The sequence below is a fragment of the Engystomops pustulosus genome, chromosome 3 (assembly GCF_040894005.1).
Source record: "Engystomops pustulosus chromosome 3, aEngPut4.maternal, whole genome shotgun sequence".
NCBI classification, from domain to species: Eukaryota; Metazoa; Chordata; class Amphibia; order Anura; family Leptodactylidae; genus Engystomops; species Engystomops pustulosus.
In genome coordinates this window covers 212803474-212815741 of record NC_092413.1, presented here as the reverse complement: position 1 = coordinate 212815741, position 12268 = coordinate 212803474, and the positions used below count along the sequence as shown (strand labels likewise).

At 45.1% G+C, this 12268-nt stretch overlaps 1 protein-coding gene across 1 annotated transcript in view; it reads left to right on the top strand.

Moving 5' to 3' along the window:
• LOC140122939 (uncharacterized) overlaps window positions 1-12268 on the top strand; it is a 360094-nt gene that overhangs the window by 33459 nt on the left and 314367 nt on the right. Inside the window, exons 16-22 of the mRNA XM_072144182.1 lie at window positions 465-585; window positions 3799-3948; window positions 5094-5254; window positions 7678-7854; window positions 9026-9167; window positions 9701-9882; window positions 10997-11138. Coding sequence (XP_072000283.1) covers window positions 465-585; window positions 3799-3948; window positions 5094-5254; window positions 7678-7854; window positions 9026-9167; window positions 9701-9882; window positions 10997-11138 — 1075 coding nt within the window. The remainder of the gene's footprint in view (window positions 1-464; window positions 586-3798; window positions 3949-5093; window positions 5255-7677; window positions 7855-9025; window positions 9168-9700; window positions 9883-10996; window positions 11139-12268) is intronic.

Below are 12268 nucleotides of genomic sequence, written 5' to 3'. Positions count from 1 at the left end.
CACATGGCGTTTCTAGGCCGTTTTTAGTGCCTTTTCAGATCGTAAAAAACGCATGCGTTTTTGACCAGTTTGAATTAAGATAATTGGTCAAACCTGTCAAAAATGCATGCGTTTTTTACGATCTGAAAACTAAAAACGGCCCAAAAACGGCCTAAAAATGTGTGCACCACCCTTAGATCTGAAGTTGGTTAAACTGGATCCGCCATACCAGGTTATAGGAACGGATTCTGCCCTTTTTAATGAGGGGGAAAGTTTATTTCAAGAGTCCTCAGATTTCTGCGCAGGTTGAATCAGTTCACACTGAGCAGATGGAGTTTTTTGTCTAGAATAATTTGCCCTCTGATGTAATTTTGGGCGTTCCTTGGTTAGCACTGCATAACCCTGTTTTTGATAGGGGTTCAGGGAAGTTACTTGAATGGGGCTAAAGTGTTCCTCTCATTGTACTTCTTGTTTCTACCCTTCAGGTAAGGAGAAATGTGTTTTCTAAGTATACTTTGGATTGTGTTAAAGTTCTGGACAAAGAATCTGCAGTGTCCATAACCCCGCACAGGCCTCTCAACTGTGAGACTGATATTTCCCCAGGGAGTAAGTGCCACAAGGAAGGGGATTTCAGCTTATCTCATCCAGTGCATGAGGCTATGCCTGAATCTTCGCCGCAGGGTCCTAGAGGAGATTCATGGTTCTGTGTTACCGGAACATCCTAGTGTTGCTGATACCAAGTGTCTTGTGCTCGGTCTTATTGGTGGCCCTCATGGTCATAGGAAGTTTGTGATTTTGTGGCAGTATGCAAGGTATGAGCCAGATCTAAGACTTCTTCCCTCAAGATGGACCATTGCCCTCCTCCCAACCTCTGTGGGAATGGTGAGGGTCTAGTGGCCCCTCATAAAAGGGGGGGTACTGTAACGTCCGTGCCAAAATATCTCTCTATCCGCAGTTGGCAGAATAGGTGGCGTTAATTTGTGCGTGCACTGTGTCTTAGTGTTCTGTGTTTGGATTACTGAGCCACAGCCTGCTCCTTGCATTTCAGCCTGACCAGCAAGGGTTACTAGCCTGATGGACAGTTTCCCCAGTGTGCTGCTGCAGAAGTGTCTGGGAACTGCCTTATATACCTGCTACTCCCATCAGACCTTGCTTGTTATTCCGTCTATTCTCTGTATCTAGTGTTTCACTTGCTGTTTGCTATTCTGTGTTTTGAGTTCTGCTTTGCCTACCAACCATTCTATTTGCTATATGATTCTGTACCTTTGCCGCCATCTTGGTTTTGACCCGGTTCCGTCCGACTCCGCTTGTCTGTCTTTATCTGTTGTTTTTCCCTCCATGTTGTGTCTCTCCCAGTGTTATCCCGCTTTCCCTGCCTCAGACCTGTGTTAGATTTCTGTGCACCAGTGTGAACACTGGTCTGTATCAGTATTCCTGTTACCTGTCCACTCCACCATCCAGCAGTTGCCAGACAAAGTAAGTCTTCCCTGTCATATTGGTCACTCAAGGGCCGTCCGTTAGTGGTTTTGCCCTTGTCAGGGCAGTTTATCTGTTGTAGGCAGGGCCTTAGCCTGCAGGGATGTCCCAGGGTAACTTCACCACCACTTACCTAGTCTGACAGCTAGCGCCAAGCCTGGTTGTGGTTGTGCGGATGCTGGACAGGTACTGACATCCTCACTGCTAAATCCAAAGGTAACTATTCTCTCCTCATTCTTTTGGATCTTTCAGCAGCATTTGATACTGTGGACCACCAGCTCCTCCTTAGGATGCTTCGCTCCATTGTCCTGAAGGACACTGCACTCTCCTGGTTTTCTTCCCATCCCTCTGACGGCACTTTCAGAGTCTCCTTTTCTGGATCTCTCTCTTCTTCTGTTCCTCTCAGTGTCGGGGTTCCTCAGGGCTCAGTCCTAGGTTCTCTTCTCTCTCTATACTGCCCCATTGGAAAGACCATCAGCAGATTTGTTTATGATTTGCTGATGATACCCAACTATATGCTTCTGCACTTAACATCACCCCTGGCCCAATCCAGAACACTAGCGACTGTCTCTCTGCAGTCTCTACCATCATGTCCTCTCTCTTCCTGAAACGTCTTTCCACCATCCACTCACAGAGTCTATCCTAACATCTCCATCACAGTTTGTGGGGTCACCATAACCCCGAAGCAGCTTGTTCGCTCATGTCACATGCATCTCAGAAACATCTCTAGAAACTGCCCATTTCTCACATTTGAGAGTTGTAAAATGCTAACTGTTGCTCTGATTCACTCTCGTCTGGACTACTGTAACTCTCTACTAATCGGTGTTCCACTCACCAATCTCTCTCCTCTCCAATCTACTCTTAATGCAGCAGCCAGGATCGTCTTTCAGAACAAACGCTACACATATGACTCCAGTTTGTGCCAATCACTGCACTGGCTGCCTGTCTCCTTTCAAATACAGTTTAAAATCATGACCCTCATCCACAAAGCTCTGCATAATGCTGCACCTCCCTACCTCTCCTCTCTCATCTCAGTCTATCATCCTACCCAAGCTCTTCAATCTGCCAGTGATCTTAGATTAATCTCTACCTTAATTCGAACCTCCCACCCGTGTCTCCAAGATTTCTCTAGAGCTGCACCCATTCTATGGAATGCTCTGCCCCGGGCTCCAAAGTTTCCAACATGCTCTTAAAACCCATCTCTTTAGGCAGCCTATAACACTTGTTAACTGCATGACATTTTAACTCTCTTTACTTACCCATCCTGTGTTCTCCTCCCATCTGTTATCCAGCAACCACCAGACACCAAGCTTCAGGCTTCTCTGCAGTCCCATTCACCTTGAACTTTGTATATAAGATGATGACTGGGTCAAGCGACAGAACTTTTATTTATTATATTATATTTTGTTCTGTTCCCTTATGAAGAATGGCTTGAGCATTATATAAGCTTTTTACCTCTTGTGTCACCCCATCCTTGTCTCATCCTCATAGACTGTAAGCTCTTGTGTCACCCCCTCATCCTCATAGACTGTAAGCTCTTGTGTCACCCCCTCAACCTCAGAGAATGTAAGCTCTTGTGTCACCCCCTCATCCTCATAGACTGTAAGCTCTTGTGTCACCCCTCATCCTCATAGACTGTAAGCTCTTGTGTCACCCCACTCTTCCTCATAGACTGTAAGCTCTTGTGTCACCCCGGTCATCCTCATAGACTGTAAGCCCTTGTGTCACCCCCTCATCCTCATAGACTGTGTGCTCTTGTGTCACCCCCTCATCCTCATAGACTGTAAGCTCTTGTGTCACCCCCTCATCCTCATAGAATGTAAGCTCTTGTGTCACCCCCTCATCCTCATAGACTGTAAGCTCTTGTGTCACCCCCTCATCCTCATAGACTGTAAGCTCTTGTGTCACCCCCTCATCCTCATAGACTGTAAGCTCTTGTGTCACCCCCTCATCTTCATAGACTGTAAGCTCTTGTGTCCCCCCTCATCCTCATAGACTGTAAGCTCTTGTGTCACCCCCTCATCCTCATAGACTGTAAGCTCTTGGGTCACCCCCTCATCCTCATAGAATGTAAGCTCTTGTGTCACCCCCTCATCCTCATAGACTGTAAGCTCTTGTGTCACCCCCTCATCCTCATAGACTGTAAGCTCTTGCGAGCAGGGACCTCCTTCCTTTTGTTCCATATGACTGTTTGTGCTCATGTTTTATTATATCTGTATCTGTCCCCTATGATTTGTAAAGCGCTACGGAATATGATGGCTCTATATAAATAAAGATTATTACTATTATTATAAGGCTGAATCGGGACAGGAACAGCGACATGATCTCCTTCATTTCTTACAGGCATTCTAGCATCTAACGGAGAGACCTGGAAAGCCATGAGAAGGTTCACTCTGTCCACATTACGGGACTTTGGAATGGGGAAGAAGGGCATCGAGGATCAGATCATGGAGGAGTGTGAATGTTTACTGAAGACGTTCAGCTCTTATAAAGGTGAGTATGTTCAACTCATTGGGCAGATTTACTTACCCGGGTCCATTCGCGATCCAGCCGCGACTTCTCTGCGGTGGATTCGGGTCTTCCGCAATTCACTAAGGCAGTTCCTCCGACGTCCACCAGATGTCACTGCTGCGCTGAAGTCCGCCGAAGCCCGCCGGAGTGCACGATCCATTGCCGGGTGAAGGTAAGCGCGTGTCCAGTGACACTTTTTTTTAAAAAATGCGGTGGTTTCTCCGAATCCGTCGGGTTATCGTTCGGCCACGCCCCCGATTTCCATCGCGTGCATGCCGGCGGCGATGTGCCACAATCCGATCGCGTGCGCCAAAAACCCAGGACAATACAGGGAAAATCGGCGCAAATCGTAAATATTCGGGTAACACATCGGGAAAACGCGAATCGGGCCCTTAGTAAATGACCCCCATAGTGTACGGTACCATGGAGATAGAAGTATTCAAAGGAGCTGCATACATAAAACGATAGAAGTTCTTGAATCAAATAACTTCAATTTAATTTTGGATGCATGGGGGGTGGGGGATAAGTCAACCTACAAACCCAACATGATGCTTAAAGGGGTTATCAAGGATATAAGACTATGAGCGGACCTGACAATCGCTGCCTGACCCAGACATATTGCAGGAATGGTGGCAAATATGGCAAATTCATGCCCCTCGACTAGCCACGGCTAAGATTGGCCAGGGTGCAGCTGAAGCCAGACGGCCAACCGGATCGTCTTGTCTGGTCATACTATACAGAACCAATGGATTTACACAGTATTTCAGTTTAAATCTATTGAAGTAGATTGAGTAAGAGTTGATGATGTCATGGCTATCTAAGCCTCCTCCAAAACATGAGGCTGAAGAAACGAGCATGACATTGTCAAAGGTCTAATCACCTATGTAGGTTGGGATCACTGGGAATTTCATATCATACAGTTCATATGGCGGCCATTTTGTAACCTGGAAACATGTCTCCATGATGGATGGAGAAGGCCCCAGGTCTATTCACTCTACTTGACTATGGCAATTATTAGTTTGGACTAGAGGGTCACACTAACTAGGTAAAAAAGTTAAAATTGAAATGAAAAGCTTTTATTCAGTTCATTCAGAAGTATTCCATGTGTTTTTTTTTTTATTTTTTAGGAAAACCTTTTAATAATCAAACCATCATGAACGCTGCTGTAGCCAACATAATTGTCTCCATACTGATGGAATACAGATATGACTATGATGATCCTACTATATTGAAGCTCATGAATTTAGTGAATGATAACATCAGGATCATGGAGAGCATAATGATCCGGGTATGTATTCATCTACGGAATAGGAAAGGGAATAGCTATGTATAAGTGCAGCGTGTATGGTGACCACACTCCATTATCTGGAATAGGAAATTGCTGACCTCAGCTGTTATTAGACACTGCTATATCCAGGCCAGCAAGAAAAGGTAACGCTCACTGAAGCACAGCAGCCACTTTATACAGCGATATGGCGGGTCTGAAAGGTTTCAGTCATCAGAAATTGACGTCTAGTAAAGATCCCCTTATATAACGACTTCAAAAGGTTTTCTGGTAACACTATTTGTGGGATAACACTAGAATTTGTTTCAAACTATTATGGTATATACATGCAATATTATAGAGGTGTCTACCATACATAGAGCTGAGCTACTATATCTGAGCAGTCACTACATACCGTATTTTTCGGACTATAAGACGCTTCTTACTATAGGACGCACCCCAGATTTAGGCTTCCAAAAAAGGAAAAATATATTTTACACCAATTAAAATATCCCTGTTGGTCGCACTAAAGCACGGCACACACAGACATTCAGTAACACACTCAGCACTGCATTATCCTTCCACATACACACACAGCTCACCTACACAACTCAGCTCACCTATACACACACTCAGCTCACCTATACACACACTCAGCACACCTATACACACACTCAGCTCCCCTATACACACACTCAGCTCCCCTATACACACACTCAGCTCACCTATACACACACTCAGCTCACCTATACACACACTCAGCTCACCTATACACACACTCAGCTCACCTATACACACACTCTGCTCACCTGTACACACTCTGCTCACCTATGCACACACTCTGCTCACCTATGCACACTCACTCAGCTATACACACACATACATACTACCCCCATTCCCCTTTTTATTACCCTGTCCCAGCACAGCATGGCAGTATGAGACCTGTGGTGATGTAAGAATCATGTGATCAGTCACATAATTCTGACATCACCGCAGGTCCTGTAGGAAGAGAGCAGTACGGAGGCTCCTCTCTGGGAGATCGGGTGCAGCTCTGTATCAGAGCATCACCCGATCTCCATTACAGAGGTCAGGAGGGTCTGGCAGTGCTGGATCCTCATGACCTTCGGACTATAAGACGCAGGGACTTTTTAGCAAGATTTTTTTTCTTGCTAAAAAGTGCGTCTTATAGTCCAGAAAATATGGGTAGGTTCCACCTTCAGTTAGACAATAATTAAGTCCTCATGGGGATATTATTATGGGGATATCAATGTAATACGGCGCTAACCTGCTGTATCTAAGCTCTTTCCCAAATGCATCTTGAATAGTTGTTGTAGGGTGGATAGAAAATCTTCTAATTTAAAGGGAACCTACCACCACGAATCTACCTATAAAGGTAGATCGGGTGGTAGGTGGATGTATGGGACGTGAGGATAGCCCTTTTTAGAGCTAATCCTCACGTCCCCGCTAGCCTAGCATAAACTTTATTGACCGAATATGTTAATTTAATTAAGCGGCTACCGGGGCGTGGAGTAGCCGGACACGAGGCTACACGGCGCGGCTACTCCACGCCCCAGTAGCTGCTTTCCCCCGCCTACCCTGTGATCTTCGCAGTAACTCGCAGTAACTCCGGCCAAGATGCGCGATCTCGGGAACGAGGCCGGAGTTACTGCGCATGCGCAGAACTCCGGCTTCTCGGACGAGGGCGCGCAGCTGCCAGGAGCTGCGCGCCGAAGATCGCAGGGTAGGCGGGGGAAAGCAGCTACTGGGGCGTGGAGTAGCCGCGCCGTGTAGCCTCGTGTCCGGCTACTCCACGCCCCGGTAGCCGCTTAATTAAATTAACATATTCGGTCAATAAAGTTTATGCTAGGCTAGCGGGGACGTGAGGATTAGCTCTAAAAAGGGCTATCCTCACGTCCCATACATCCACCTACCACCCGATCTACCTTTATAGGTAGATTCGTGGTGGTAGGTGCCCTTTAAGACCCCGTCGAACATGGTTTCCATTCATGCATCGGAGAGGATCTGTTGTGTGAGGGTCGTGAAGCAAAATCACATGACCATGATGGTTAGCCAACCTTTATTGGCAGCAGACCTATAATAATTCCTTTATTTAAATAGTGCACACAGAGCTTGTCAGATCAGTCCCTGTCCCCATGGTTCTCGCAATCTAATCAACTTACCAGTTTGTTTTGGAGTATGGTAGGAAACCGGAGGAAACCCATGCAAACATAGAGAGAGCAAACAAACTCTTTACAGATGTTGAACCCAGCTCCCCAGCGCTACAAGGCTGTAATGCTAACCACTAAGCCACCGTGCTGGGCCAAAGAAGTAACTGGCGATGGTTTGGGTAAAATTGTACCCGCTGCACCTACTCAGTGATCAGCTGTGATTATTGTATTTGTCATATACAAGTTTATATTTAATCCATTTTAATTTTTGCATTAAAGCTGTACAACAGTTATCCCTCACTGATCGGCTGGCTACCCGGGAGCCATCAAAAAATCTCTAAAAACAACATTGAGATGCAGAAGTTTGTACGAGACACGTTCACCAGAAAGGAGGAAGAACTGGATATTAACAATCCGAGGAACCTCATTGATGCCTTCCTCGCGAAACAACAAGAGGTGTAGTATTAGGTGTTCAAAGGGGGGAGGGGCTACCGAATTATTATGATATAAAATGAGACAAATAATATCAATAGTTTCATCATTATTTAGTTGCTTCCATACTTTTTTCAACCCTTATAAATATTTATCATTATAGCGGTATGCAATGGGTTGGTTATCTCGTCTAGGATGGCGCTGCCCTGTCCGATATAGTAACTCGAGATGGAATCAGAGTTAACTATTTTTATTGGATAATACACAACGCATTGCGGCTCTGGGCTGGAGCCTTCGTCAGGTGAAAAATAAATCTACAAAATAAATATAAGTATAATTATTTTTCACCTGACGAAGGCTCCAGCCCAGAGCCGCAACGCGTTGTGTATTATCCAATAAAAATCGTTAACTCTGATTCCATCTCGAGTTACTATATCGGATGGCGCAGCGCCATCCTAGACGAGATAACCAACCCATTGGGGGTCATTTAACTAAGGGCCCGATTTGCGTTTTCCCGATGTGTTACCCGAATATTTCCGATTTGCGCCGATTTTCCCTGTATTGCCCCGGGATTTTGGCGCACGCGATCGGATTGTGGTGCATCGGCGCCGGCATGCGCGCAACGGAAATCGGGGGGCGTGGCCGAACGAAAACCCGACGTATTCGGAAAAACCGCCGCATTTAAAAACCGAAAATGTGTCGCAGAGCTTGCACTTACCTTCACTCAGCCGGCCTCGGTGTATTCCAGTGCGTTCCGATGCTCTTCAGCGCAGCAGCGCCACCTGGTGGACGGCGGAGGAACTACCTTAGTGAATCCCGGCCGGACCCGAATCCACCGCAGAGAAGGCGCCGCTGGATTGCGATTGGGCCGGGTAAGTAAATCTGCCCTATTGTGTCCTGCTATCTTCCGTTGGTCCGCCATTCTGGGTGAGCTAGCAGCATCCCCCAACTACCACCCAAGGACCCATAGGTGGGCCTTCAAGCGATCTGACACGTCTAAAACCATTTGGTTACCAGGTGAGAGTTGAAACCACATATCTTTCACCATTTTTAGTAAAAATTCACTTTAGTCTTCTTGTGCTTCTTTCTGTCTTCCCTTGGATTATCCCACCTCACACTTTACCCCAATTTTTTCCTATAAATTTTTATCGTTGCTATTTATTATTCTGTACTGATTTTCGCTATTCTTATGTAGGGAAAGCCAGAATCTACATTACATTTTACCCATAAAAACCTGGGCAAACTAGTCAGCAATCTATTTGCTGCTGGAATGGAGACCACCTCAACTACTCTGCGATGGGGTCTATTGTTAATGATGAAATATCCTGACATCCAGAGTAAGTAATCATGTAGGACGCACAGCTAAATACATAAATGTAGTAGTTTGTGGTGCTGTTATATGAAGTTAGCAGGGGCATAACTTCATGGGGGGTAGAGGTCCCACCCATGCTAAGGCGCATTAGAATGCCCATAAGTAATCTCTTTTTCATACAAAGGGCCCTGGACTATTAACAATATATTATAATTAAAGGATAACCTGAGGGACTCCAGGCTCTATTAACGCCCATGGAGCCCCTCAGGCTCATTTGCATGCAGTCCTTAATCATGGTGGTAGATTTCTTTTAAGGGACTTGGTACAATGTGTGGCCTTTACTAATTACTTGATGTTCATTATTAGGGAAACATAAGGGAAATTAGACTTTTGAAAAAACTTGACAAGTTTTTATTTTGTGGTACAATAATGGGCACTACAGACACCCCTCAATACAATTGCTTAGTGTAATTCATTTAATAGTTGTCATTTTGTTTCATTTATTAATGAAATAAAATTTTTATTTACAAGAAAAATCTATTTTTTTTTACATACCAGGAAAAGTGCAAGATGAGATCGAAAATGTTATAGGTTTTGCTCAACCACAAGTTCAACATCGGAAGGAAATGCTGTACACTGATGCCGTCATTCATGAAATTCAAAGATTTGGAGATATTGTACCAAGTGTCCCACATGCGACCACTAAAGACATTACTTTCAGAGGCTATTTTCTTCCAAAAGTGAGCAGATACAATAATTATACATACACATGACCATTGCACTTCCTAGGTGTCTCATCATATAACAGCAAATCCTAGCGGAGGACACTAAGCCAATCAGGCAATGGCCTCTCCTAATGTTTCGTTTGGTGTCAGGAGAAACTCAAAGTGCATTACAGTAGTTAAGGGTCAGACAGTAGGTGTTCTCCTTAAAGGAAACCTACCACCACAAATCTACCTATAAAGGTACATTGGGTGGTAGGTGGATCAATGGGACGTGAGGATAGCCCTTTTAAGGGCTAATCCTCACGTCCCCACACTTTATTGATAACTTTTATTAGACATATATTAGACATATATTCAAATTTACTTATGCGGCTACTGGGGCGTGGAGTAGCCGCATCTGAGGTTACACGAGGCGGCTACTCCACGCCCCGGTAGCCTCATTTCCCCTCCTACTCACCCATCTTCGGCGCGCAGAAGAGCAGGCCCACGCCTGTTTCGGAGCAGTGACCGCGCGGGCCTGCTCTTATGCGCATGCGCAGACGGAAGGATCGCCGGACGAGGGCGCGCAGCTACGCGGAGCTGCGCGCCGAAGATGGGTGAGTAGGAGGGGTAAAGTGGCTACCGGGGCGTGGAGTAGCCGCCTCGTGTAACCTCAGATGCGGCTACTCCACGCCCCAGTAGCCGCATAAGTAAATTTGAATAAATATCTAATAAAAGTTATCAAAAAAGTGTGGGGACGTGAGGTTTAGCCCTTAAAAGGGCTATACTCACGTCCCATTGATCCACCTACCACCCAATCTACCATTATAGGTAGATTTGTGGTGGTAGGTGCCCTTTAAGGAGAGATTGCCAATTAAGCTCACCTTAAAGGCTTGTGGAGACTTAAAGCCATAGATGCTCCACTAGGGAATTCTGGGAAGAATGCAAATAAGTTTTCCAAGGAGTTTTCCATTTATTTGCATTCTTTCCAGTAGTTAAAGGAGCATTGCTACCAGAGCAAGGGAGTTGGACAACAAACCCTATTTGTCATAAAGTAACTTGGCTAGAAAACCCCTTTTAATTTTGTCCTGGGTTACATTATAATGAGGTAACATGCATATATGTATATTCACATTTGTCCCCTCCCCAGGGCACGATTGTCGTCCTATTGCTGCACTCCGCTCTGAGAGATAAAGATTACTTTGAGAAACCAGAAGACTTTTATCCTGGACATTTTCTTGATTCAAATGGAAAGTTTAAGAAGAATGAAGCTTTCATCCCCTTCTCATTAGGTAACCATAATATCCCCCCTTCATACTGAACAGTGAGTTTATAAAGTTGCTAGACGAGCAGGCCTAAACTTGCCATTCGGATATGCCACAGGTAACCGTCACGTATTGCCAAATTGGCTCCCGAACAGCCTGACCAGTATATTAATGCAACTAGCCATGGCTTTCATTGGACAGGGGTGTCCCCTTGGCCAATCACAGCCATGGATTCTAGCTAGGGGTGTTAAATTGATGGATTGGCTGTTTGGCAGCCAATTGGGCAATATGTCTGGGTTGCATGGGGTTCACCAGACCTAAAAGTTTGTGTTTGTAAATCTCGTATAGTTAAATGTACAGTACTAAACCTCAAATCTTGCCCTGATCACCTTCAATTTTGTTCTTCATTTCTGGTTTCCAATAACTGTTATTACTATGATCACAGCAGCATCAGTAATTTCACTTAAACTAAAAGTAGTCTCTAAATCAAGAATAATAAAAAAAATGTGACATAGTAGTGACCATGTCTGTCCTGCAGTTCCTGCCTTCTTTAACAGGACACACAATAATAACTTTCTGTTGGTGGGTGAGGAATGAAAGTTTTCTAGTACTACTATCACTAGATGACAGAAAGGACAGTGGTCTCTAAAACTCCAGCCCCCCAACAGCCCTGCCTGCTTGCCTCTGTACATCTGAGGTGATATGGGACAACCACAAAGACAGTATTTCCTACACTAAAACGTAGGCAAATAATCGGACAGACAAACATATAACACAAAGGGGAGGTTGACAATCCGGGTCACAACTGAGATGGCATATAAAGTACAGAATCAAATACACAGGAGAATAGTCAAGGAACGTAAGCCAAATATTAAAACCAGATGCACAGACAAATGGCAAGCAAAGCACAGTCAAGAAGATGGAAAGACAAACTTAAAACTAGTAATGGACGTATTTTACACAGGGTTTTTATCAGGGTATGAACAGGTGCAAGGGGCAGGTCTCTGAAAGGGTGAGAATCTTAACCCTTGCCGGCTTAGAGCAAAGATTGTAGAGTCAGAATTCCAGCAAATACAGCACTATTCAGACAACTGAAAAGTGCTAGATAGAATCCAGCGTCTTCTTAGCCTAACAGCCCGAACTGCAGAAGACCAAGA